This window comes from Microcebus murinus, chromosome 4 (genome assembly GCF_040939455.1).
Source record: "Microcebus murinus isolate Inina chromosome 4, M.murinus_Inina_mat1.0, whole genome shotgun sequence".
Lineage (NCBI taxonomy): Eukaryota > Metazoa > Chordata > Mammalia > Primates > Cheirogaleidae > Microcebus > Microcebus murinus.
The window spans coordinates 13,059,365-13,086,690 of record NC_134107.1 but is presented as its reverse complement, the minus strand read 5'-3'; the positions used below and the strand labels follow the sequence as shown (position 1 = coordinate 13,086,690).

The window sequence follows — 27,326 nt, the reverse complement described above, 5'->3', positions numbered from 1 at the left end:
AAGATATGGATGAGTCTTAATCATGGAGCCTACAACATTTGCCCAGCCTGATTTTAGAACTGCTATGGATCAGTCTTCTCTGTGCTTTGCATTTTCTCTCTTTGCATAGAGATGTCTATGCCCATCACTTCACGGAGTGATGTGTAGAGCATAGAAAGCTAATCTGTTTGGGTTGCAGGTCTACAGATAGAAAGGAACTGTACTTGAGAGCTATGTGTAAGCAAGTGCGTGGGAGCAGTCTCATCCCCACCTGGACCTGGTGTTTGCTAATCAAATACCAACGCCGAATCCCACCGTGCACCCCTCCACTCCCAGCAGGAATTTAGTCAGTTGACAGCCCTTCAGCTTAGATATTCCCCTGCACAAAAGTGAGGGAGCAGCCAAGTAAAGATGGCTGGAAAAGGCATGACTACATACCCAAGCTTCTAAGGCCTCAAATAGGCCAAGAGAACTGCGAAAGCTAAGAACTGATAACTTGAGTTTCAAGATTGCAAGGAGGGTGCACCCTAGTGGAAGATGGGATGAACTGCATCTTTGGGAAAAGTCCAGACCCACAGGAACTTCAGCAAGATGGCAGACAGACCAACAGTCACAGACCATGAGAGGATGAGCTGTATTGCTACAGATGCAAGCATAGGATGCAGGGTAGTGTTAGGCTGGACTCTACCTCCCTCCTGTGTGACTTAGATACCATCCTTGAGGAAAAAAAGAGAAGAAAATACTCTGAAATGGCTAAATTTAAACTTGAAATGACTGAGTTTATCACTGCCATCTGCCATCACAATTGGGACTCTAAATAGAGGTGATGTTATATTTTTCTAAGTTATATTTTTACACAGCCTAGTTACTTGGCATCCTGTCTGCTACATTTACATTGGTGAGTAAAATCCAAAATCCCAAAAAGGGAAATTGTTTTCATATTTGCCTATAGGATGGCATTGATAATATAAGGGAAGGACAGGCAATATTGTGGTTTTCTCTTGTGTGTGTGTCTCCTCCAGAGCCTTAATTTCTCAAGGAGTTTTCTTTCTTTCTTTTTTTTTCATTAAATCCCCAGAAACTAACACAGCGCTCAGAAAATGGTAGGGGTAGTGGATACTGTTGCATGCTGCCTGCAGGTATGGTGAACTGCCTGCCCCCCACTGCCTTCAGGACTGAAGGATGAGTTCTTCCAGCTGCCAAAAGAGTTGATGGCTGACAGCTCTCAACTGAGGACCTCTCTGGGAGGCTCAGCCCCTTCGTCCTTGGCAGCCTGCATCCACAGACTAGTAAACGGAGGGGTGTGAAAGACTGGCCCTCTTGCCTCAGTTCAGGACAGCTCTGTAAGGCCATCTCAGCTCCAGAGCTCTCTAGAGGCCTTTGCTGTGATTACATCACAGTTCAGCTTCTTCCTCTGCCCAAGCCTGTTCCTTCACTTCCCCTAGTAAACTTCATGCCCATAAACCTCAGCCTCAGAGTTTATTTCCCAGGGATCCTGACATGCAATGGTTAATTCTCTATAATGCTGGACTGAGGTGAAACCACAGAAACTGCAAACCCCAAAACACATATTTCCTATGGAGTAAGGGAAAAATCTGTTCACAAGTACTACCCATGTGTCTTACTAACTTCTCTAACTAGAAGCTTCTCTAAGGAATCTCAGCCATGAGTCTGGACAGAAGGACCAGCATTTGTGCACCACAGCACATTCCAGGTCCTGCTGAAAGAAGAGCAAGGAGCTAAGATCCTGGGGCATCCTGTGGTCATGTGCTGTTTCCATCCTCACAGTTCCTGCACCTCCTTCTCCACAAAAATTACATGCTCCTGGAGAACCGGCCCATCACATTCTTTTGAAGCTGATGTCATGAATCCATTAATCAGCTGTACTGTTTTCTAGGGTTTGACAGTCACTTAAACCAGGAAGTTCCTCACTTTTCTTAAGCTATTTTCTTGAGTTTTCTGTCCCTTGCAACCAAAAGAGCCCTAACCCAGGTCTACTTCTGGCTCTGGGAATGCCTAAAGCACTGAGACTAATGAAGTCCCTAACAGGTTTTTTTCTCATATTTGGAGATGGACAGATCAATAATGTCATAGACTCATTCGCTTTCTACACTTTTCTTAATACCATACATCTGCCAGGCTGCTGAGACAGAGACACACGAAGCCTCACATGTAGGAAAATGACGTTTATTTTGAGCATCTGGGTGCAGATGGGTGGAGGCCGAAGAGAGAAAAGGGGAGAGCTTTGGGTTTTATAGAGGGTTTTTCTAGGGAAAGTAAACAAATTCTTTTCAAACAACCAAAAGGGATAAAGAAAGTGTTCCTTTCTTGCATTCCATTCCTTTACCTCCCTAGGGAACAACCCATAGAGATAAGCATCTTCCTTATCAGGAGGGATAAGGAAAGTAAATTCCCCTCTGGCATTTCATTCCCTTATCTCCCTAGGAGCAGGCAAAGGCTACTGCCTAAGGGGAAGGGAAGGGTAATGGGTTTTATAGGAGGTTTGGATGGAAGATTAGAGAGGGTGAATTCTTTAAGCCTAAAATTGTGAAATCCCAGGGCTTTGGGGGAGTTGCTCAGCCCTGCCCTGCGTACCCACCCACAGGGTATACAGTATGGAAAACAGAAGCCTCAGCACCTGCAATTGAGCAAGACCTATGGAAAGTTCTTGCTATATTCCCCTGAGCTGAGATGGTAGTGAAGCTGCTCCTGCTACAGTTGTGCCAGACTGGGCTCCTTAAAGCACCAAAGCTGCCCTTCTGATAGATTTCACCGTCCAGGCAAGCTCTGCCATAGCCACAAGGTTGTTGGTCTCTGTGATGCATCAATCCCAAAAGGCTGATTAGAACTGAAGAGGTATTTGGCCGGGCGCGGTGGCTCACGCCTGTAATCCTAGCACTCTGGGAGGCTGAGGTGGGCAGATTGCTTGAGGTCAGGAGTTCGAAACCAGCCTGAACAAGAGTGAGACCCCGTCTCTATTATAAATAGAAAGAAGTTAATTGGCCAACTAAAAATATATAGAAGAAATCAGCCGGGCATGGTGGCGCATGCCTGTAGTCCCAGCTACTGGGGAGGCTGAGGCAGAAGGATCGCTTGAGCCCAGGAGTTTGAGGTTGCTGTGAGCTAGACTGACGCCATGGCACTCTAGCCCAGGCAACAGAGTGAGACTCTGTCTCAAAGAAAAAAAAAAAGAGTTGATTTACAATGAAACATGAGATAAATAGGGAAAGAGGGTTATTAAGGCCCAAAGATGTATCACAATAGAGACAATTTGGGCAGAGGCAAAGGGCTGTGCCCTCCACGGGGCTCACCAGCAGGGGCAGAGCCAACTGCATATAATCCCACCATGAGGCCTTGGCTGTGAGGTGAGCAGCGGGATGCATTAGTGAGTAGTACAAACTTTAAAACCTGATCTTTGGCGTCTCTGGGATGCAAGGTCTCTGAAGGGCACAGACACCAAGCTGTGATTCCCCACACCCAACATCTGTTCACAAGAACTGAAGCAACAAGTTGTGTCCTCTCTACGGGGGGTGGAGTGAGAACTCAGTCCGGGGAGAAACTCTGGAGTCATGGAACATCAGTACCTCTTCAGTTTTTTGGGTTTTTTTTTTTTTTTTTTGAGACAGAGTCTCGCTTTGTTGCCCAGGCTAGAGTGAGTGCCGTGGCGTCAGCCTAGCTCACAGCAACCTCAAACTCCTGGGCTCAAGCCATCCTCCTGCCTCAGCCTCCCGAGTAGCTGGGACTACAGGCATGCGCCACCATATCCAGCTAATATTTTTCCCTATATATTTTTAGTTATCCAATTAATACATTTCTATGTTTTAGTAGAGATGGGGTCTCACTCTTGCTCAGGCTCAGGCTGGTTTCGAACTCCTGACCTTGAGCAATCCACTCGCCTCAGCCTCCCAGAGTGGTAGGATTACAGGCATGAGCCACCGCACCCAGCCTGTAAGTCAACTCTGTCTCAGTTTCCTTATTTTGCCAAGTGGAGACATTACTGCTATAAACGTTCACCAATTACAGCACCGGACAAAGCTGGCCGAGTGGGGCAGTCTGTTTAGGGGCCACGAAGTCTGTAATGGAAGTAATGGAGATGAAGACATAGCGACGGATTAAAGGAAGGTCTTTATAGAGATGTTTCTAAAGTGTGCAAAACAGCGCCCAGAACAGCGTGAACACTCAATGAATGTCACTGTTGTTGTTGTCATTATTATCTTAGTCTCATTAACAGTTGGCAGACCATGTCAACGAGGGCTTCCAGTCTAGCAGATGCCCCTCTGGCTTTTTGCATGAAGCTTTGGGTCCTGTTTTGGCCAGAGCTGCTCCATATTTTTTTTAATCTTTTTTTACATTGGGCAGCTCAGTGATATTATGCCTGAAGAGAGGGTTCTGCTGAAAAGGGTGGAAGCCACTGCTCTGGAAAATCAACCCAGGCCATGGGTTCCTCGTCTTTCAGACTCAGAACTCGCAGCCAACCCTGACCACTGTTCATGGGTTCAGGCAAAGGTGGGGGTAGCCACCTTTCATAAAGACAAAAAGACAACAAACCTGTGGCCTCCACTGATTTTTTTCAAAAGCCCTTTTCTGAAAAGCAACTGGAAGCACCCAAAATTAATCATTTATAAAGCATCTCCACATTGTTATAAACTCAATATGCTTTAATTTTTTTTTTTTTTTTTTTTTGAGACAGAGTCTCACTCTGTCACCCAGGCTAGAGTGCCGTGGCATCAGTCTAGCTCACAGCAACCTCAAACTCCTGGGCTCAAGCAATCCTCCTGCCTCAGCCTCCCAAGTAGTTGGGACTACAGGCATGTACCACCACACCTGGCTAATTTTTTCTATATATTTTTACTTGGCCAATTAATTTCTTTCTATTTTTAGTAGAGACACGGTCCCGCTCTTGCTCAGGCCTGGTCTCGAACTCCCAAGTTCAAACAATCTGCCCGCCTCAGCCTCCCAGAGTGCTAGGATTATAGGCATGAGCCATCACGCCTGGCCTGATATGCTTTAATTTTGAAGTTGAACTTTAAGCAATCTTTCTTAAAACAAATGTTAAAATTAATATCTTTATATTTCACCTAGCAAACTAAATAATCTGAGTCACCAGCCGGGCGTGGTGGCTCATGCCTGTAATCCTAGCACTCTGGGAGGCCGAGGTGGGCGGACTGCTCAAGGTTGGAAGTTCGAAACCAGCCTGAGTGAGACCCCATCTCTACTAGAAAAATAGAAAGAAATTAATTGACCAACTAAAAATATATATACAAAAGAAAAAAATTAGCTGGGCATGGTGGCGCACGCCTGTAGTCCCTGCTACTCGGGAGGCTGAGCCAGCAGGATTGCTTGAGCCCAGGAGATTGAGGTTGCTGTGAGCTAGGCTGACGCCACGGCACTCACTCTAGCCTGAGCAAAAAAAAGTGAGACTCTGTCTCAAAAAAATAATAATAATAATAATCTGAGTCACCAAGAATATTTTTTCAAACAAAATAAATGCCACCATAACCCAGCAACAAAAAGAAAAGAAAACACTGACCAAGCAGCAGCATGGGGTTCATAAATAGTTGGCTTCCCATTAAAGATGCTCTCCAGCTGAAAGTTGGCTTCAAAAGCAGAAGGAACAGAAATGTTGAAAGAAAAGAACTTTTAGTGACTCAAATAGCCTTCTTAGAGTTTGTATAACCATTAATTGTTCTGCTAAGGTGATAAAAAAGTGTTTTGATATGAAACGTGGAGATCAAAATGGTCTATGATCACCAGAATGCTGTGTATCCAACTTCTACTCCCCTAGTGCCGTGCACGTCTACGTGTGATATAAGCGTCCAAATCCTACAGGTTCAGGAATCATCCTCATTAAAGTCTTACTTCGTTGACCAACCCCCCCCCTCCACTTCCCGCAGGACTGCAGGAAATCCAGTTCTCTGCCAAAGTATTCCAGAGAACACCGAAAAATGCTTCCATTTTAAACCAACATGGAACCTCTCTGGTCTGCCTGTTTCCTGTGGACCACGTCTGGTGGCCCCTCGCCTCTTCTCTCCACAGCTGCTGCGTTCCTGAGTGCAACGAACCATGGCCGCGGACTCCTTCCTTGACTCCCCAAGCACAGCTGACAGCAAAGCTTGATGATAGCAACAGGTGATTATAAGACAAAGACTTAACACTGGGAGCTGGACAGCAGCTTATCTCTACTCCTGGTGTCCCAGGAGCTCCCCTGTGGCCCTTTCTCCAGCAGCCTCTGGCCTGCTGCTCCAGTGGTGGGGTCCATTCCTCCTTTGTCAGTTGGTACCCATGAGTGACATGTTCCTCCTCATCCCACACTCCTAGCCAGCAAAACCAGGTCCCTTTATGGCCATATGAGGATTTCTGCAGAGGTTTTTGTTTCCTAAAGTCAGCCTTTCTGTCATTAAGTAAAACATCTGGACTGCCAGCTCCTATGTCACTGACACCAGACCTCCCTACCGTGCAGGAACACAGCGCTTTCAAGTTCTCTGATGCTCCATGTGTCGTGGTAGTGAACCGATCCCACGCCGCCTCACTCGCCCAATCCACAAAGGGGGAAAATAAGCACACAAACAAGTGACCAAGGTTTAACCAATCTCAGAAACATTTGCGTTCAGGTTGCTTTCCCTTAGGATTTCCTCCTCCCCAACCCCTTCAACGATGGGCACGTAACTTCTATCTACAGGACTAAAAAGTCTCACCCAAGTGGTTCCACTCAAAGTAGAGATTGCAATTTCTACCTTAAAATGAAGAAACTTCCATAGGTTTGAAAGAAAAAAAAGCACTTTAAGAAACCCTCCCCTCCTCATCTTCAAAGTGTAGGGTGTGCATTCCAGAGGTCTCATCCTGACAGACAGCTTGGAAGTGGAAGGGATAAATGTCCAGCAGGTGGTCTTTGCCCCATGTTTCCATTGTGCCTTTAGTCCTCCCAGCCGACTCAGAACTTCTCATGGCCAACCCTGACCACTGCCCATGAGCTCAGGCACAGGTCAGGGTAGGCAGGGCTGGACACGTGGGAGACATTCAAAAATGGTTTTCGAATAAGTGAATAAACATGAACCCCAATATGCTCCAGAGAGTCTCTGCCCCACTGGGTTCAAACCTGAAAGAAGCCAGAGAAGTGTCTTGCTGTCCCAGATATATGCAAGAGATGGGTGAGTCCTTTGCTTAGAAGTTACTAAACACTCTTTGGTAAGAGGGAGATGTCTGTTAATCAAACATCCAGTTTGTTTGATTAAACATTAATATTAATATGGTCCATGAATTCAAAAGTCATCTTCAAATTAAAGGGTTCACTGACACATGGCTGAATTAGTTTATAGCTAAAAGGAATATACTTTTATACAATGTAAATTTCTGGTACTTGAGTTATGCTTCAAAGGAAGTCTCAATCTAGACCATATGATGGGTAGAGATTGAAGGGAGAGGTATAGGGAACTCAGCTAATTTTCAGGGCTTGGGGGAAGGATGGGGTTCTGGGAAGAAGAACTGGAGGTACTGGCTTCATCCTAGTCACGACTCAAAGAAGTGAGGGCAGAGGGAGACAAAGGCTCGCATCTCGATGCCAGCATCTAGGAAACAGGAAGAGGCAGTCGAGTTTGGATTGCCAAAGAAAAGATGGAAAGCAAAAAGTTGAAGAGTTTCATTAGAGTCTATTTTCTCCTAACAGGAGAAAAGCTCATGGGAGAACCCAACACATCTGAGCTGAAACATTTTGAGGGTTCACTCTTGCCCTCTTCCACATTCTTCATATTTTCTCGGTGTCCCCAGAGCCATAAGAGAACTCTTCTCTAGCTTTCTTGGGTGGCCTCAGCTCTCAACTGGCACTACAATCCCCAGCCATAATTTCAGACCTGTCACCATGTCAACATTCTTCAAAACATAAAAACCACTCTTTGCTTTCCCTCATTCACATGGAAAAGGCCAATTGATTAAATTAGTTTAAATATTCTTCTAAAATCAGTGAAAATAGAAACTTTAAATATTTTGGTAATTATACGATAGGAAAGCAAAATGAATGGTTTTATCAATGACACTTTCCATCAAGGATTTTTAAACAATAAAGAATAAATTTGATGTATAATTTTAAAAAGAAAATATTTCTTGGGAAATGTGTTTCTAGATTAAGGTAAAGTGGGCCACTGAATAGCTACTCAACAGTTTTTCTTAAAGTCCTCCCCTCAAACCCAAACTACACTGTGGGTTGCAAAGGGCAGGATTAAGATAAATGGAAAGAAACCAGAGGTATTTTAATTCAATGAAAAGAATTTTGGAAAGAGTTCTTCATTACTGGAAATGTTCGAGCAGAGGTTTCCAGGGTGTTTCTTTTTTTTTTTTGAGACAGAGTCTCACTTTGTTGCCCAGGCTAGAGTGAGTGCTGTGGCGTCAGCCTAGCTCACAGCAACCTCAAACTCCTGGGCTCAAGCAATCCTACTGCCTCAGCCTCCCAAGTAGCTAGGACTACAGGCATGCGCCACCATGCCCGGCTAATTTTTCCTATATATATTAGTTGACCAATTAATTTCTTTCTATTTATAGTAGAGACAGGGTCTCGCTCTTGCTCAGGCTGGTTTCGAACTCCTGACCTTGAGCCATCCGCCCGTCTCAGCCTCCCAGAGAGCTAGGATTACAGGCGTGAGCCACCACGCCCGGCCTCCAGGGTGTTTCTGATGGCATTCAAGCATCAAAGACCTAAGAAACAAGCAAGACTCCTTCCTACAAAGAGAGTAAAATTAGATAAGTATATGAAATGCCTAGCACAGTGCCTGGCACATAATAGATACCCAATAGATATTAATTCTTCCCATCATCAAAGTCCTTGAGTCTATGATCACATACAGTAGATGTATTTCTGGAGGGATAATTGGATACATTGTAGATTCTTCCAGAAGCTCACAATTTTCTTAACCAGGGCCATTGACAGAGGAAAGCAAGGGGAGGGAAGGAGGTATGTTCTCTTTGCCGTAGCTCTTTCTCTACTTGGAGTTGTCAGCCCCTTCAGGCAGTTAGTGATTTAGGCGTTATGCTATCCACGACAGCTGAAATAACCGCTCCTGCAGCCTTCGCTCCTTCCACCATGGCATGTTCTACCTGCAAAGCACAAGAGTCCCAGGACAGTCAGTCCCAGGCTTGCACTCCCCCTACCTCCACCCCACCATTCCCATTCAGGAACTAGCCTGCTTAGAGTCTTTTCCTAAAAGAAGAAGCAGCCTGTGGTATCCTATGTTTCCAAAAGCCCAGAGCTGCAAGAGACCAAGGGAAGCCAGGATTACATCCTCTTCCTCCCTCAGAGCCATTCAGCCCAGGGTCTGCCTCCACCATGGGGCTCAGGGTGACACAACCACTGAGGTTCTCATCCTACAAAAGGGGAATCTGAGAGCCAGCGAGGGTGACTCACTCGGACAGAGCCACACGGCGAAGTGGTGTCCAAGCTCAGCTCTGGCCTTGGGTCTCATGACTCCTGGGCCCAGGTTTTTTCAGAGGGCATCCTGTAATGCCCGCTATCCTTGGGGTCACCTTTTCATGCACAAATGCTGGTGGGATGGGAGGTTCCTCGCACCAGAGCCCGCCAAGGCCCTAGCCCTGGAGCAAGGCCTCACGAGAATGGAATACAGGCTAGGAGAGGATGCAGAAAGTAAAGGGGTGGGGGGCAACGGGTGGACAGAGGCCACCGGTGCCCACTGAGAGATGGGAGGGCAAGAGTAGACAGACCAACTTTGGGATTTGAGCCCAGACTGTTCAAAGAATATAAGAAACATAGAAAAAACATAGAACAATTATTTTCTTCCTTGATTTTTTTCATCTATTCAAAGAGGACAATAAACACGTCCACTGCTCATCTCATGGGGTTTTAGTAAGGATCACCTACTAACAGGAGCAGCCCAAACTGTTGCAGATACTTAGGCTTTCAGAGCCCTTTCTCCTGTACTGTGCCATATTTAATTTACCACTGCCCTGTGTGGCGTGGTGGGGGGTCACGGAGCCACAATGCAGCCCCACAGAGTGTCAGAGAACAGGAATGACGACTCAGTGGCCTCATCAATTGGCTGCTCAAGAAAAGCTGAGAATCCAGAATCTTTTATTTAAATTTCTCTATTTTTAAATGTTGACAAGTAATTCAAATAAAAAAAGTAATACAAATCCAAGATATGGCCCATAGGCCAATAGTTTGCAATCTCCACCTATCCCTTTTTGTAAAGGAAGAAACAGACTCAGAAATAAAGTGGCTTGACCAGGGAGACCCCCCACTTGATAGCTGAGCTGGGGCTCCAGGCCGGTAGTCTTACTATCAGCCCAGTTCCTTTTCTACTCCTCTGTTTGTTAATAGAGGTGAAAATAGCTCCTGAACCCTAAAGTCCTGTAGAAATAGAAGGCCCTATCAGTACAGCAAGTAATATGATGACACCACTGACTGCCATTCTGGTCACTGAGATGGCAAACTCCAAGAAAGCTCCCGGGGACCAGGGCAAGTGGGGACACACCTGCTGGCTCCTGGACACGCCGTATCTGAGGTCGTTGACAAAGTGCTCACAGTTCCCTTCGATCAGGCTGTACTGCACCATCTTGTTGACCATCTTTTTCGTCCGTTGCATGATCTCGTCCACGGGCAGGGGCAGGTACGTGCCATCGAGCTCATTGTTGATCTTCCAGGAGCAGCCGTGCAGCACGTCCTCCAGGCGACTGTATTTCACAACAGCCCGGTTGCTAAAAATAGAAGTGATGCTGCAGACCCCAAATTCCTCATCTAGAGACCAAAAACAAAAGTTGGAAAGTGCAAGGAGTAGCACCAGCTCAGTCTAAGACTTTGGGTAGGCCCCTTCCACTTCCACTGGGGCCTTGTTCTCACCATCAATAATAAAAGGCGTGGCAGGGTGGGGGGAGTTGAGTTAAATGATCTGCAAAGAACCAACTTTCCCAAGAAGCCATTTACCCTTCACTGTACTTCCCACTCTCAACCCCCTCAGGAGTCTCTTTCTTATTAAACTCTAGAAGTACCTTACCATGTGGCCCCGGGCTGTGCTGTACTGACCTGCCCAAGCCCTAGGATTTGGGTCTTGTTTCCTAACCAGACTTCAGTGATCTTCACAAGCGTGCAATGATCACCCTCTATGTAAGTGGCAGTTCCTGGGTAAGGGGCTATCATGTACATGATCAGGGTGGTTCCATGACATGCTCCCTCTGTGGCCACTGCAGGGGCATAGGTGAGGCCAGGCAGACAGGGCTCTGCATGGCACCTGCTACCACCACCTTCCGTCTACAGCCACTTGGTTGTTATCTCTATTCAAAGGTAGGGATTCTCATGAAGGGTTCACTTGAAAATAGGGTTCCCCAGATTTCAAATGTTTGAAGGTTGCTATATTATCACCTTTAATCCTCAGAGGAGACAGAGACTCTTAGAGGGTCAGGAACTTGCCCAAGGCTGGGGGGAGGGGGGTCATTTAAAACCAGGACCATTTTTTCTGCTTATAACCATATGGATATGCAAATATGTATACCATCCCTCCCTCACCATGAGTTGTCCAAGAACAGGAAGTATTCCTTGTTCTTTTCCTGTGTATTTGAAGAAAATCTGCTGGTTTTACAAAAGCTGGAGGTAGACAATTCAGCATTCAGGAGCAGAGAGGGCAGAATTCATTCTCAAAGAAAGACCTTTCTCTCTGCATCCACGTCAGCATCTATGGAAAACAGTATGGAGACTCCACAAAGAACTAAAAGTAGACCTACCATTCGATCCAGCAATCCCATTACTGGGTATCTACCCAAAGGAAGAGAAGACTTTTCATCAAAAAGACACATGTACTTGAATGTTTATTGCAGCACACTTCACAACTGCAAAGATGTGGAATCAACCCAAATGCCCATCAGTTCATGAGTAGATTAATAAAATGTGGTATATGTATACCACGGAGTACTACTCAGCCATAAAAAAGATGAATTAATACCTTCTGTAACAGTCTAGATGGAACTGAAGACCATTCTTCTAGGTGAAGTATCTCAAGAATGGAAAAACAAACACCATATGCACTCACTATTAAATTGGAACTAACCAATAAGCACACATGTACACAGAGGGAAGTAAAAGTCATTGGAAATCAAGCAGGGGGACGGGGGAGAGGAGAGGCAAAAGCCTACCTAATGGGTACAATGGACACTATTTGGGTGATGCACACACCTATAACCAGGACTGGAGCATTACAAAAGCAATCCATGTAACCTAAAACATTTGTACCCCCGTAATATTTTGAAATTAAAAAACAAATCTGATCCAATGGTGAGAGAAAGATACAACTGTTAATAGTCTCTTTGGTTATACAAGAGGGAAGCTCCTGGACTTCATCTGGAGAGGTGGAGATGAATTTTTACATTCTTTGAGTAGACTCCAAGACAGGAAGTGGGACGGGTGTGAGTGGATGGGACAGAGGAGAGAGGCAGTGAGAAAGGGACTGTTCTCTGTGCAACGGTCCTGGCGAGGTGAGAGACTGGGCCAGAGGAGGAGGACAGGACACAGGGATAACAGCTGTAAACAAGATGTGACCAAAGGCCTTCGGTACAGTGCCCTTCTTTAATTTAATTTTGAATGGGCAATGCTTGCACAGGATACAAATTGTAAAGGCATCAAAGAGTATGTGATGGAGTCTCACTCCTTCGTCATCTCCCAACTGCTCCCCGTAGCAGGTCCCATCTCCTGGGGCAACCACTGTGACCAGCGGTTCTGGACATTCAGTTGAAAGTTGTTTCCCATGCTATTGTAATCACCCGCTATTATCACCACCTCCTCCCCCCATGAAATCTCCACCAAAATTTAATCAACCACAAGTTTAATCTCAGCCTTGTGTTAATGCTGCCTTGAGAAATGAAAGGAGGACTATCTCCACATTTAGAGTGAGGCAGCCTGGAGGACGTTGGAACAGCAGGGAGACAAGGTCAAGATGAAGGTGCTGAAGATGATCAGGAAGCTGGAAGCAGCATTTGGGGACAATAGGAAACAAGTGACAGTCAGAACGGGTAAGCATCTGCACCCTTACCAGGGAATCCTCGGAAATAGGAGGGAAGACATGCTGAACAGCTGTCAATACAAAATGGAGGCTTAAGTTCTAAAATTCGCATTTTCAAAGAAAGGGTGCTCTAGGAGGTCAGGGAACTTGGGGGACACTGTTTACATTTGTATCACTGTCAGGGCTGGACACACAGTGGTTATGGGTAAACAGAGACCGAGATCCATCAGACAGTAAATACAGGTCCAATAATGCTTCAGAGTGTTTCACTGCTAAAGGGCAGCAGCTGAGGAACACAGTAGTTAATTGTGCTTCCATTTTTTTTTGCTAATGTCCATATCAACAATTCAATTGAGTATTTACTCTTACTCGGGGGAGCCAGGTGGACCACGCAGTCATCTTCCATGTAGATGGCCCAGTGCTCATAGCCAAGGCGAAAAATCTCAATCAGGTCTCCAGGTCTGGGTCTTGGTTTGCTCTATAATGGAGGGAGAAAAAAAAAAATATATATATATATATATATTGATTTTTGTACATTAATCTTGTATTCTGCATCCTTACTGAACATATTTATGAATTCTAATAGTTCTGTAAGTATAGGCATACCTTATTTTATTGCACTTCACAGATAATTGCATTTTTTACATGCTGAAAGTTTGGGGCAACCCTGTGTTAAAAAAGTCTATCAGTGCTGTTTTTCCAACAGCATGTGCTCACTTTGTTAGCTTTTTTTTTTTAGTAATAAAGTATTTTTAAATTAAAGTATGCACATTTTTTAGACATAATGCTATTATTGCACACTTAATAGACCACAGTATAGTGTAAACAGAACTATTATTGCACTGGGACACCAAAAAGGTTGTGTGACTTGCTGACTGCAATATTTGCTTTATTGTGGTGGTCTGGAACCAAACCCACAACATTTCTGAGCTACACCTGCATGTGTTTGTAGAATAGATTCCCTAGTTTTCTACATACATTGAATAGATGTGATAAGAGTGGACCTTCTTACCTTGCTCCTGGATCTAGTCTTTCACCATTAAATATGTTAGTTGCAGTGTTTTCATTGGTGCCCTTTTTCAAGTTAAGAAAGCTCCCTTTGATGGTATTTTAAGAGAATTTTTGTCATGAATGACAGATTTTGGCAAATACTTTTTCCTGGGGTATTGAGAGGATCATATGATTTTTGTCTCTTGCTCTATTAACATAGTATATTACATTAATTGATTTGGAGATGTTACACCAAACTTGCATTCCTGGGATAAATCTCACTTATGTCATTGTGCGTAATTCTTTTCCTGTGCTACTGGAGTCCATTTGCTAGCATCGCTCTGAGGATTGTTACATCTATATTCGTAAGAGATATTATTCTTTAGCTTTCTTTTCTTGAGATATCTTTGTCTGGCTTCCATATCAGGGTAATACTGGCTCATAGAATGAGTTGAGAAGCATTTCTTTCTCTATTTTCAGGAAGAGTTTGTGGAAGATTGGTAATTTTTCTTCTTTAAGTGTGTGGTAGAATGCTGAGGCTGGTCTCAGATTCCTGAGCTCAAGCAATGCTCCCACCTCGGTCTCCCAAAGTGCTAGGATTACAGGCATGAGCCACTGTACCCTTATTATTTCTTTATACAGGTATCGTTTTTTTCTGCCTTTTTTATCTTCTCTCTGCCTGGGACTCTCATTATGCATTTGTTGATTTGCTCAATGGTGTCTCACAGGCCTCTGAGGTGCTGTTCATCCCCCCCATACACACTTTTCATATTGGATAATCTCTATTGATCCATCTTCAAATTTGCTGGTTCATTTTTCTTTTTAGTAACTCAAATTTGCTGTTGAGTCACTCTAGTGACTTTTTTGTTTCAGCCATTGTACTATTCAACCCCAGGATTTCCATTTGGTGTTTTTTTTTTTTATAATTCCTGCTCCTTGTTGATATTCTCTATTTGATCAGTCATTGTCATTCTACTTTCCTTTAATTCTCTAAACCCAATTTCATTTATTTCTTTAAACATGTTCATAATAGCTGCTGAGAAGTATTTGTTCGCTATATTTAATATCTGGGCCCACTAGGAAACATTCTCTAATCACTGCCTTTTTTCTTGTGTATGGGTCACTGTGCCCTGTTTCTTTGCATAGCTCATAATTTGTTGTTGAAAACTGGGCATTTTAGGTAATTGTATTGTAGGTATTTTAGGTATTGTATTGTATTGTATTATTGCACCTCTGTATTCTGATCTGCCCCCAACCAGGGCTGATGGCTATTGCTGTTTTTTGTTTGTTTAGTGACCCACCTGGACTAATTCTGTGACGTCTGTTTCCCTAACAGCATGCAACCATTGAATTATCTGTTTAGAGTTTTTTTCTTGTTTTTATTTTTAAGCATGGTTTCCTAGATCAATATAGCATAATGGTCAGCCAGTGACTGGCCAGAGGTTGAACCACACCTTGAGCTAGTAAAGCTTCACCTTTTGCTGATGAATCTCTATATGGTTTAGAGAATTCATTCAACGTTCCAGATTTTTACAAATCTACCCCAGAGTTTACTTTCTGCATTCAAAAGGCCTCATCAGAAATGAGAGACTCACTAGGCCCATTCTAGTCTCTCCCAGATCGATCGTGTGTGCACCTTGCAGACCACCAGATATACTTGGCGGATTTTCCAGCCCCTCATTAACTGCATCATTGCTTGGTTTCTATGTTACGTTTCTGGCTGATCTGTTGATCTATTGCTTGTCCCAATGCATACAGCAACCTCAAGTTAGTTGCAATCTTGGCTTTCCATGATTGCTTGCCAGTGAGGTAACTATTGTTTTCAACATCGTTGGCCATGGAATTTTCCACATTTTGCTCCAAATGAAGTTGGTCTTTCTCCACTGTCACTGCCAGTCCTCCCACATGCACCACCCACCCAGACAGACTTACCCACCCACCCACAGAGCTGCTAGAGGTGGGGGCAGCACTAAATCACTACAGATTTCCACTGTTCTGTCCAAGATTTCAAGCCTCAGTAGACTTTTATCAGTTAACATTTCTCCATTTGTTATATGCCTTTCATCCAATTTCCAGTCTTTAAATGGCTGTCTTTGGCAATTTTGTCCAGCATTATCTTTGCTTTTGGGGGAGACGATTTGCTGAGATCTGCACTCAGCCACTCCAGAAGTCCTGCCCATTTGCAGGAATGAGTTTTTATGGGCAAAAGCAAACAGTCCACACTGCAACATTTCACGGAAGGAACTGAGCCCGAGAGAGATGAAATGCTTTATCCAAGGTCCCACAGCAGGTACATGGCAAAGCTAGGACCTGAAGGGCTCCACCACCGCCTTCCCACCCCCAACCAAACCAACTCTCTTCTTCCGGCCCTAAAGTGAAATTCAGTGGCAGCCAAGTACCCACTAGAGGGCTCCCAAAACCAGGATTCTCACCCAGAGAGCAGAATTACATTGTAGATTTAAAACTGAACTTCATTTTCTTTTGCCACATGCCTAGGGAAAAAGATGTGGCTGTTTCCCTCCTGAAACCTGGAGCTGGCAGTACATTGAAGAGGGTGAGAGCTGAGGGTTGGGAGGACAGCATGTGAAGGATGGCACTGACCACAATATACTATTGTAAGCTTCTTATACTGTACATAGAGTGGTGTAAAATGCCTCGAATGCAGATTGTAATATGTCCAAAATGTATAATATAAAAACTAAAACAAGAATTAAAATTATAAAATACAAAAAGTTATAGTCAATAAGCCACAAACGAAATGAAACAGAATCATAAGAAATAGTCTAAAAGAATCCATAAAAAAGAGGAGAAAAACAAAGGACAGAAGGAACAAATAGAAAATAGTGACATTACAGACCTAAACCTAAGCATACCAATAGTCACATTAAAGTACATGGTCTAAATGCTCCAATTAAAAGGCAGAGATTGTTAGAATGGATTTTTTAAAAAAGCAAAACCCAACTTTATTCTACCAGAAAAACATTTTAAACATAAATGCATAAACAGGTTAAAAGTAAAAGGAAGAACAATGATATACCATGCCAACACTAATTGAAAGAAAGGCAGAATTTCTTTGTTAATATCAGAAAAAGTAGATTTCAAACCAATGAATATCACCAGGAATAAAAAATGTAATTTCAGGCCGGGCATGGTGGCTCATACCTGTAATCCTAGCACTCTGGGAAGCCAAGGTGGGCAGATCGTTTGAGCTCAGGAGTGCAAGACCAGCCTGAGTAAGAGCGAGACTCTGTCTCTACCAAAAATAGAAAAAATTAGCCGGGCATGGTGGCGCATGCCTGTAGTCCCAGCTACTCAAGAGGCTGAGGCAGAAGGATCGTTTGAGCCCAGGAGTTTGAGGTTGCTGTGAGCTAGGCTGCTGCCATGGCACTCTAGCCCAGGCAACAGAGTAAGACTCCATCTCAAAAAAAAGAAAATGTAATTTCATAATGATAAAAGAGTTAATTCATCAAGAAAAAAGGAGGTGGGGGAGGCGGGCACAGCGGGCGCCCAGGTGTACACGGCCTGGTAGCGGCTCAAGCTCCAGCTCGGAACCGCGTGGCCCGGCTTCTTCTCGCGGGCTCCGAATCCTGACCTGAGGACCGAAGATGAGCTTCCTCTTCAGCAGCCGCTCTTCTAAAACATTCAAACCAAAGAAGAATATCCCTGAAGGATCTCATCAGTATGAACTCTTAAAACATGCAGAAGCAACTCTAAGGAGTGGGAATCTGAGACAAGCTGTTATGTTGCCAGGAGAGGACCTCAATGAATGGATTGCTGTTAACACTGTGGATTTCTTCAACCAGATCAACATGTTATATGGAACTATTACTGAATTCTGCACTGAAGCAAGCTGTCCAGTCATGTCTGCAGGTCCAAGATATGAATATCATTGGGCAGATGGTACTAATATTAAAAAGCCAATCAAATGTTCCGCTCCAAAATACATTGACTATTTGATGACTTGGGTTCAGGATCAGCTTGATGATGAAACTCTTTTTCCTTCTAAGATTGGTGTCCCATTTCCCAGAAACTTTATGCCTGTGGCAAAGACCATTCAGGGTTTATGCCCATATTTATCATCGGCACTTTGATTCTGTGATGGAGCTGCAAGAGGAGGCTCACGTCAACACCTCCTTTAAGCACTTTATTTTCTTTGTTCAGGAGTTTAATCTGATTGATAGGCATGAGTTTGCACCTCTTCAGGAATTAATTGAGAAACTTGGATCCAAAGATAGATAAACGTTGCTTCCAGAAAGTTATCCTCTTGCTTCATCTCCTGCTAGAGCTATTTCATTGCTATCTGTTATAGATTAGTGATAACAAACTTTAAGAAAACAAGATAAAAAGGTACATTGTCTACTGATAAAATTGTCCCAAAGGTAGGTTGACCTAATCGCTTCAGAGTGAGACCTTTAAGGACACAGCCAAATCTGAGGCGCACTGTGTAACTACTCTGTTATTGTCACAGAGTCATACTTGGTTGCAATATGTGATGACTAGCCTGTAGTATATGTTTACTTATGATTCTTTTACTCAAATGATTTGAGTCTGTTTCAGGTGATGGCATAATGGATGTTAAGAATTTCCACCAATTATTTATTAATAAGTTTCCAGAACAAATTTCCTAATAACAAAATCAGATCAATTTTATTTTATTTTACAGATAGGAAAGGTATTTTCAAGACTCCTTAAGATTTAGAATGTTTGTGTAACTTTGGATAACCTTTTAGTTTTAAGTTTGTATGTTAGTGTTTTTATGGATAAGATATACATATATTTTTTCAAAATCCATGATTGCAGCTTAAATCATTATATGGCATATGTGGAATGAGAGTAACCAAAGTTATTTTTAAAGTGACTTTCACATCTATCTAAATTATTAGGAGTGTATGTATCAGAAGTAATTTTTTTATGGCTTCTAAAAAATCTTACAGGTTTTTATTTTGAAAGGCTTTATTCAAGTTAATTTAATATGGAGCTTTTGGCTGAGAAAAAGAAAACTTTCCCCCAAATATGACAAACTTAGGCCTCAAAGCCACTATTTTCATTCTTTTTTTTCCCCAGAGGCCTTGAAATTCTGGATAAGAGAATGGAACAAGTATTGAGAGTCCTTGATTATTTTGTTTTCTTTTGTTAAAAAATTATTTCTATGTTTTTATTGTGATTTAAGCCTTAGTTAAAAATAGTGGAGAAATGCACAAATTTTATCCAAATAAGGATAAGACTTAAGGAGAACCACAATAAGAAACCTTGAAGGTTACACTTTGTAACACAGCTAAAGTTTTCGTGTGCTATGTATTCTTTAGAGAGAGAGTGTGTGTGTGTATATGTGTGTGTGTTTATAGGAGACAAAATGGGAGGAATAAGTAAAAAAAGTCTTGCTTCTGTTAATATTCAAAAGATGGATTGAGCTCACATAAGGGCTTTATCCTATTTTAATTGTTTTTGTATCAAAACTTGAAATTGTTCTATTTCTATTGTGATAAAAGAATCTTCCCCATTAGTGAAGAAAAAAAAAGAAAAATAGCAATCTTAAATGTTTATATACCTAATAACAGGGTTTTATAATTCATTAAGAATAAACTGATAAAATTACAAGGAGAAATAAGGAAATCTACAATTATAGTAAGAAATTTCAATATTCCTCTATATAATTGATAGAAAAAATGTAAACAGAAGACCTGAATAATGCTATGAACCAACTTGACCTAACTGGTATTTATATTATACAATAGAACACTCCACCAACAATAGCAGAATACACATTCTTCTCAAGAGCTAACAGAATATTTACCAAGATGGACCATATTTGGGCCATAAAACAAGTCTCAATACATTTAAATGGATTCATGTTATACAGAGTATATTCTCTGACCACAACAGAATAAACAGAAATTATCGACAGAAAGATATCTTGAAAAACTTTAAGTATCTGGAAATTAAATAACATTTTCTATAACCCATGGATCAAAGAAGAAATCAAAAGTGAAAACAGTAAGTACTTTGAATTGAACAAAAATGAAAACACAACATATTAAAATTTGTGAGACACCACTAAAGCAGTGCTTCACAGGAAGTTTATAGCAATAAGCACCTGTAATAGAACAAGAAGAAAAGTCTGAAGTCAATAAGTTTTTTTGTATTTCCATTTACTAACAACAATCAGTAATTGACATATTTTAATTTTTCTTTTAAATATTTTTAAATATCACTTCAGTAGTATCAAAAAATATTAAATACTGGCCAAAATCTGCAAATCTTTGAAAAGATGAGCATTATCTGTAAAATGAAAATTATAAAATATTGCTGAGAAAAATTTAAAAGGATCTAAATAAATAGAACAGGGTTCAGAAGACTCAATATCGTTAATGCCAGTTATCTAAAAATTCAATGCAATTCCAATCAAAATCCCAGTAGGCTTTTTGTAGAACCTAGAATAGCCAAAATAACTTTGAAAAAAAAACAAGGTTGAAGGGCTAACATTACTTGACTTTAAGTGTTATTTTAAAGGTAAGGTAATCAAGATAATGTGGTACTTGCCTCACCATAGACAAATAGGATCAATGGAACTAAACAGAGACCAGAAGGAGACCTACAAGTATATAGATAAGTGATTTTTTTTACAAAGGTGCAAAAGTGACGTAGTGAAGAAAGTATTGTCTTTTCAGCAAATGGTGCTACAACAACTGTATAGCCATAAGGGAAAAAGTAACCTTTGATCCATACCTCACGCCATATACAAAAGTTAGCTCAAGATGTAACAAAGATACAATGTAAAAACTAAATAAAATATCTAGAAGAAGCCAAATCTTTGTGACCTTGGATGAGGTAAAGATTTCTTAGATACAACAGCAAAGGCACAATTCATAAAAGAAAAAGCTGATAAACTGGACTTCATCAAAATTTTAGAATGTATTTTGAAAAGACAAGCTAAAGACTGAAAGAAAATATTGCAAAGTAAGTATGTATCTGATGAAGTACTTGTATACAGTATTTCTGAAGAACTCTCCAAACATACAAACCAATAGAAAAAATGGGCAAAAAAATGCGAACACTTCACCAAAGATGATATATAGGTACGGCAAATAAACACATTAAAAGCTATTCAACATCATCAGTCATTAGGGAAATATAAATTAAAACCACAATGAGATACCTACATGCTTATTAAAATAGCTAAAATTTAGAAGACTGACCATGCCAAATGCTGATGAGTATGTGGAGGAACGACAACTCTCATATACTACTGGTGAGAATATAAAATGATACGACCACTTTGGAAAACACTAAGTTAAACATACACTTACCACATGACCTAGCCATTTCATTCCTAGGTATTCATTCAAGAGAAAAAATAAATTTCTGTACATAAATAAATGTTCAAGCATCTTTATTTGTAATAGTCAAAAACTAGAAACAACCCAAATGCTCATCAACAAGTAATTGGACCACAATGTACCCACCAGCAAATTGGTATTAACGAATCAACACTTAAGTAGACATATAGGAATAACATTTATTGGGTGTCAGATGGGTGGGAGGGGAGAGGGGGGCATGGTCAATATATGTAACCTTAATATTTGTACCCCCATAATATGCTGAAAGAAAAAAAGAAAAGAAAAAACCAAGTAATTGGATAAACAAATAGTGGTATACTGCTCAGTAATGAAAAGGAATGAACTATTGATAATAGGCAATAACATGGATGTAACTCAAAATAGTTAAGTGAAAGCAGACAAAAAACAGCACATACGATTTGATTTCATCTATATAAATCTCTAGAAAATGCAAACTAATCCATAATGACAAAAAGCAAATCAACTGTTGCCTGCGGATAGGGGTAGGTTGGAAAAAGGGAGGGATTACAAAGAGGCATAAAGAAACTTTTGTACATGATGAAGATGTTCATTATCTTGATTCTGGAGATGATTTCATAGGTGTATACATATGCCAAAATGTATCAAATTGTGTACTTTTAATATGTGGAATTTACTATATGTCAATTACACCTTAATAAAGCTATTTAAAAGAAACAGAGTGAGTAACATCCCAAATCAGTATGGACGTTTATTAGGCACAGCCTAAATAAAGTAAAATGCAATATGTAGAGAAGTCGCCAGAAGGTAAAAGATAAGAATTCTTATAATACCTACCTCAGCTGCCTCGTTTATTAACTTGTCTTCACTCTCAGGCTTGGAATTCAACTCTGCTCTCCTCTGGCTAGGTGTGGTCTCCAAGATAACTACAGACTTCTCCCTGAATGATTTTGCAATCACATAGTTAACAAATAACACTATTGCACAATGACTGGAAAATCTGTATCAGATTCCAAATCACTTCTAATTTCAAATCACTGCAGATTTGTGATTTTAGGATACCTTTCAGTTTCGGGATTGTAGAGAATATTTCCCTTTGAATTTGTTTCTGTGAAGCCATTAGCTTTTGTACAAAATAAATTTCTGTTTACTGGTTTTCTGGCAATTATTTAAAATGCTAATGATAGCAAGGAGTAGCTTTCAGGATTTTTTTTTTAATTTCCAATAATCCTTTTCAAATGTTCAAAGTGATACTTGCACATAGATTATTTTGTTAAAAAAAAAAAAAAAGAAAAGAGTATATAAGAGCTTATAATGAAATGCAAGGGGCCTCTGCCCAGAGGCAAGCCCTTTGAACTGTCTGCTGTTTCTTCCAATAATTAGCTCCATATTTTGAGAAAACTTGTAAAGCCACAACACTGTAAACTGCAAATAATATGAATGAAATCAGTATGTTTTGTCCCTCGAAACATAATGTTATGTTATAGGAGAGGGCTGAAATGAAAGGCAAGAATATGCTTGTGAGGTGGTATAGCAGAGTGAAATACTTTGGAGCCAGAAAGACCTGGGTTTGAATCCTAGCTCTGCCGCTTGCTATCCAACCCTGAGCCACTACGTTAATCTGTCTGACTCTCAGTTTGATTATCTTTAAAATAGCAGTATATTTGTCTCATAGGCCTGTCAAGAGGGTGAAGTGAGAGGGTATATGTACAACCTATCTGGCACACCACCAACTCAAAAATGGCTTTTTCTTTACCTTTTCCCATGCTTTGACTCTTCTCCAAAATTTCAGCCCCGCAGAATTTTTAAAAGAGGCAACCATCATGTTTTTAATGAAAGTGGGTTAAGGAAATGTGCAAGAAGGTCGCATCATTCATTCGTTAGTGAGACCAACTGTCAATATTTTAAGCCTCCTGCTAAAGTGATTGAGTTCTCGGTGCGGGAGGGGCGGGGTTGGAGAGTGACGGTGTGGCTAGAAACTGCTTCCAGGCAGCCTGCAGCCAGCGGGTCCCAAATCCAGTACCATCTTTCATCATCCCGGAGCAAGCCAGCCTTCCGCTACCGGTTAGTGGTAGCCTGGTTCACACAAAAGCCACCTCAGGATTTGTTTTACAGAACTGCCATCCAAGTCAACTCTTCAGAAGTCTTCTCCCACCCAAAGCCCCTGGTCTTACATGCAAAGAATCTTACCCCTGCTGGACGCTTCTGTCTGGTTCTAACGTGCCCTGCTGGGGCTGCTTGGGCGGGAGCTGGACCAACGCTTGGAATCCCACGCATTCTTCTAATTCGTGAGGGGGAAAGCTATTTAAACTACAGTTGCCTCCTTTGGGGGGTAAAATCTGTGAAAGGAGAGTTTAAGCAAGCGAGCACCTTGACGGCTATGCGAGGGCAGGCTCCGCGCTCTTGTTTAGAAGCGTGCCTGGCTCCTGGTTAGCCCTGGATACGCTTTGGGTGACTGAACGGGGCTGTGGGACTAGGTGCCGGAGAGGACTCAGTTCATCTTCCGAGGAAAGACTTTGGAACCCCCGGGGACGGAATCCGGGAGAGGATGAGAAGGGAGAGCTGTCTCTGTCACAGACCGCAGAAACCTCGGGGCTAAGCCCCAAGGCAGAGGCTTCTGCGGAGCTAGAGCCTTAACTCTACCTGGGGGGACTGTCACCACTTCCGCCTGGCGTACAGTAGGAAGGAGGGAGCCCAGCTCGCTTTGGCTGGGTTAGTAACAAATGGTCGCTCTGAAATATTCGCTCACGGTTAGCAGGCAGTTAATCAACAATGTCTAAGAGAAGGAGCCTTCGCGGTAACAGGCTGCGGCGGCCTCGAGGGGAGGGACCCTACTGGGGCACACCTGAGTTGGGCGCAGGCGAGCGTCCGGGAGCTGGTTGATTGCCATTTGGCCGGGTACTGGCGGTCCCCACGGCGGGTTTGGGGCGGGACTGGGGGAACCTAGGGAGGCGGGGCTTGTACCCGCCCCCGGCGGCCGGGCTCAGGCCCATGCCACTGCTGCGGCCTCGCCAGCCCCAGGCCTCACTAGGGACTGCGCGCCGGCGAGTGCCCGGTCGGCGCGGCCCCCGGTCTGCCGAGCCGCGCGGGGGCGCGCGCTGGCGGCGACCGGACCAGCAGCTGCGGGGGGCGCGAGCGCGCGGCAAACGGCGGGGGCGCGCGGGCGGCGAGCGCTTCCAAGAACACGGAGGGGCGAAAATGCGGGGGCTCGAAGGCCCGGGATCTGGGGGTCCTTCTGGGGAAAGGCAGGGTAACGCGGCGTGGGAGGTTGCTGGCTGGGTAGCCGGTCACGCAAGACGGTTTGCGCGCAGGCTCGGGAGCGCCAGGGTGGCTGGAGAAGCCGAACGTGGAGCAGAGGCGCGACAGCGTGTGGAGGGGGAGGTTGAGACCAATAAAATAAATATAAATTTATATAAAATGTAGTCTATACATACATAATATGTAATATATATGAAAGAACACCTGTAGTTATGAAACATGATAATAAAATCACTACCCCTGAATCCACCATCCTACTTAAGAACTGCAACATACCTAGCACAGATGCTCCTGCCTGTGTGTTCCTCCCTTAGCCCATCTCCCTCCCTCCCGCCAGAGGTAACTCTTCTCTTGACTTTTTAAAATAGTTTTCTTAGTCCAGGCGCGGTGGCTCACGCCTGTCGTCCTAGCACTCTGGGAGGCCGAGGTGGGTGGATCGCTCGAGGTCAGGAGTTCCAGACCAGCCTGAGCAAGAGCGAGACCCCGTCTCTACTAAAAATACAAACAAATTAATTAGACAACTAAAAATATATGGAAAAAATTAGCCCTGCATGGTGGCGCATGCCTGTAGTCCCAGCTACTTGGGAGGCTGAGGCAGAAGGATCGCTTGAGCCCAGGAGTTTGAGGTTGCTGTGAGCTAGGCTGACGCCACGGCACTCTAGCCCAGGCAAGAGAGTGAGACTCTGTCTCAAAAAAAATAAAGAGTGAGATGGGATGAGGGACCTCGAGAGATGCTGAGATAACATGCTTCAGATAAAGCCTGGGCCCTGATATGCAAGTGGCCCCAAAACAGGAAGACCCAAGGGACAGGAGAACTCGATGACCCCTTATCAGTTAGAAGAAGATGGACTTGAGTGCTCCGCGATGCAAAGGTAGAACTTCCACCTCTCAGCACATTGGCAGCTCTGGTACCGATGCTGTCCAAGAAGACCTCCCAGGTATGGGAAAAGATCTCTCTGCACTTTTCACTTTCAGACCATCTTAACTCAGAGACATTTTTGCCTGGGATTTGAAACCTTGTGACTTTTTTCTGAGAGACGTGTACTTGAAGATAGGTCAGAAATGGGGTTCTTAGAGAAAAGAGGGCCCGGGGTCCTCTGGGTGTCCCCTGCAGGTCTCCACTGGTGCACTCTGGCCCTCTGTTCACAGTCTCTCCAGCTGAGCAGACAGCAAGGACAGCGTTGTCACTTGGAGGGAGGACGGGAGCTGCTGTGTTACCCAGGCGTGGCCTGTGACTCCTGGGCACACCGTCTTGAATCATCTGACTTCACAGCTTCCATATTCATGTTTATTTCTTGCCCGAGACAAGCAAGGGAGCTCTGACACATGCTCCAGCACGAATGCCCCGTGAACACATGATGCTGAGCGAAAGAGCAGACACAAAGGGTAGGATTCCATTTATAGGAGATGTCCAGAAATAGGCAAATCCAGAGACAGAAAGCAGATGGCGGTTGCAAGAGCTGGGAGGAGGGAGAGGAGAGTCACTGCCAATGGGCATGAGGCTTCCTTTTTGGGCATGAAAACATTTTGCAGCTTAATAGAGGATGCACAACGCTGCAAAGTCTGTGCGCTTTGAATTGGTTAATGTTATGTTATGTGAATTTCACCTGAGATAAAGATGAAATTAGGGAGGGATGCGCCTGCATCTCAGACCAGGGAAATTACTGCAATCTAGATGCAAAGGTCACCTCGAGGTTCTGTCTACACTTCCATCAGAGCCAGCTCTCAGAAGCTCAGCATCCAACCTGCTGTTCCTGACACTCAAGGAGCCTGGTTCATGTCCCAACTCAGAAATGACATTTCCGGGTGCTGGGGCCACAGCAAATGCTGAGGCCTCCCCACCCAGACAGAGCTGCCCCCTGCTCCTGGGTGATGGGGAGGAAAGTACCACTCAGTTCTGGGGTTCAGGAGTGTCTCCAGGCACAGGTTGGGTCTCCATGAGGCTGGGATGGGGAGCCTGCGGTCTGCCCAGGAAGTCATGTGCCACCTCCTGGTAGATCTTTTCTCCCTGCTGGAGGGGAAGTCACCTCTCCCCTGGAAGTGATTCATCCACAGATTCCCCTCTCCTTGCTGGGGACCAAAGCTCGATATCTCCTGCATGGTGTCCAGGTGGCCTGAGGTGGGTACGGGACCTGTTTGCCAGCTTCTCCTCTGTCACCATCATGGGTTCTGACACCCTGACCCAGGCACAGAACCACATCTTACCCTGATGTTTCCATGGGCACCAGGGTTACCAGGCCCCAGGCCTCTTCTTGTGAGCAGATTAGATCTGAGCCTGATCTGCAGTCTCCATTGACCCAGATAAGAGTCCAGGCAAGAAGGGCAGGGACTGGTGGGGCTGGGGCAGACATTTCGTCCCATGTAAAGCTGCTGGCTGAAAGGGACTCCCCAGTCCTGGCAAGGAGCAAGACTCAAACACGGGGCTTACCCAGAGCCAGTCCCTAAATTCTCCTAGAACCCCAGTGATGCCTCAATATGTGACTTCAACCCCAGGACTTCCTGGTCGATCTTTCTAGGCATACTGCATGCTTCTGTTTGAAGAACAAGCTGTGTTCCTGAAGCTTCCATGATCCAGAAGCAAAGCTCCTGCAGCTCAGGGTTGTAGGATCAGGTAGATCTCACTACTATGAGGCTTCCCATGACTCGATCTGTGACGTTCTCATCATGACTGTGGTAGTCAGCTCAAGCTGCCATGACAAAGGCCACGGGCTGGGTGGCTTCAATGACAGAAGTGTATTGTCTCATGGTCCTGGAGGCTGGAAGTCTGAGATCAAGGTGTCCCAGAGTCGGTTCC

General features: G+C 43.6%; 1 protein-coding gene and 1 pseudogene across 5 annotated transcripts; one reads left to right on the top strand and one right to left on the bottom strand.

Annotated features, from left to right (window-relative positions):
• Nucleotides 1–8,803: 8,803 nt before the first annotated feature.
• PLAAT5 (phospholipase A and acyltransferase 5) lies at nucleotides 8,804–24,393 on the bottom strand. Of its 5 annotated transcripts, none has more exons than XM_020286363.2 (6): nucleotides 24,120–24,393; nucleotides 23,465–23,594; nucleotides 22,112–22,214; nucleotides 13,338–13,446; nucleotides 10,455–10,717; nucleotides 8,804–9,063 (listed from the first exon to the last, which is right to left on the bottom strand). In XM_020286363.2, the coding sequence occupies exons 1-6, from the start codon at nucleotides 24,265–24,267 to the stop codon at nucleotides 8,971–8,973; spliced, it is 846 nt and encodes a 281-aa protein (XP_020141952.1). In that variant the 5' UTR covers nucleotides 24,268–24,393; the 3' UTR covers nucleotides 8,804–8,970. The 5 variants fall into 5 exon arrangements, with proteins under 5 accessions (XP_020141952.1, XP_012633627.1, XP_012633628.1 ...); XM_012778173.2 differs by having other exon boundaries at nucleotides 13,332–13,446; nucleotides 23,465–23,555; XM_012778174.2 differs by having other exon boundaries at nucleotides 23,465–23,555; nucleotides 24,120–24,391.
• On the top strand, nucleotides 17,557–18,197 carry LOC105878564 (MOB kinase activator 1A pseudogene; annotated as a pseudogene).
• Nucleotides 24,394–27,326: the final 2,933 nt, after the last annotated feature.

What these genes read in the sequence shown, in the direction of transcription:
- PLAAT5 (XM_020286363.2), bottom strand. Translation starts at nt 24,267, where the DNA reads ATGGGCCTGAGCCCGGCCGCCGGGGGCGGGTACAAGCCCCGCCTCCCT. An exon ending in TAATAAACGAGGCAGCTGAG is followed by an intron (nt 13,447 to 22,111) that starts GTAGGTATTATA and finishes CCTCCATTATAG; the next exon opens with AGCAAACCAAGACCCAGACC. An exon ending in GCGTGTCCAGGAGCCAGCAG is followed by an intron (nt 9,064 to 10,454) that starts GTGTGTCCCCAC and finishes TGTGCTTTGCAG; the next exon opens with GTAGAACATGCCATGGTGGA.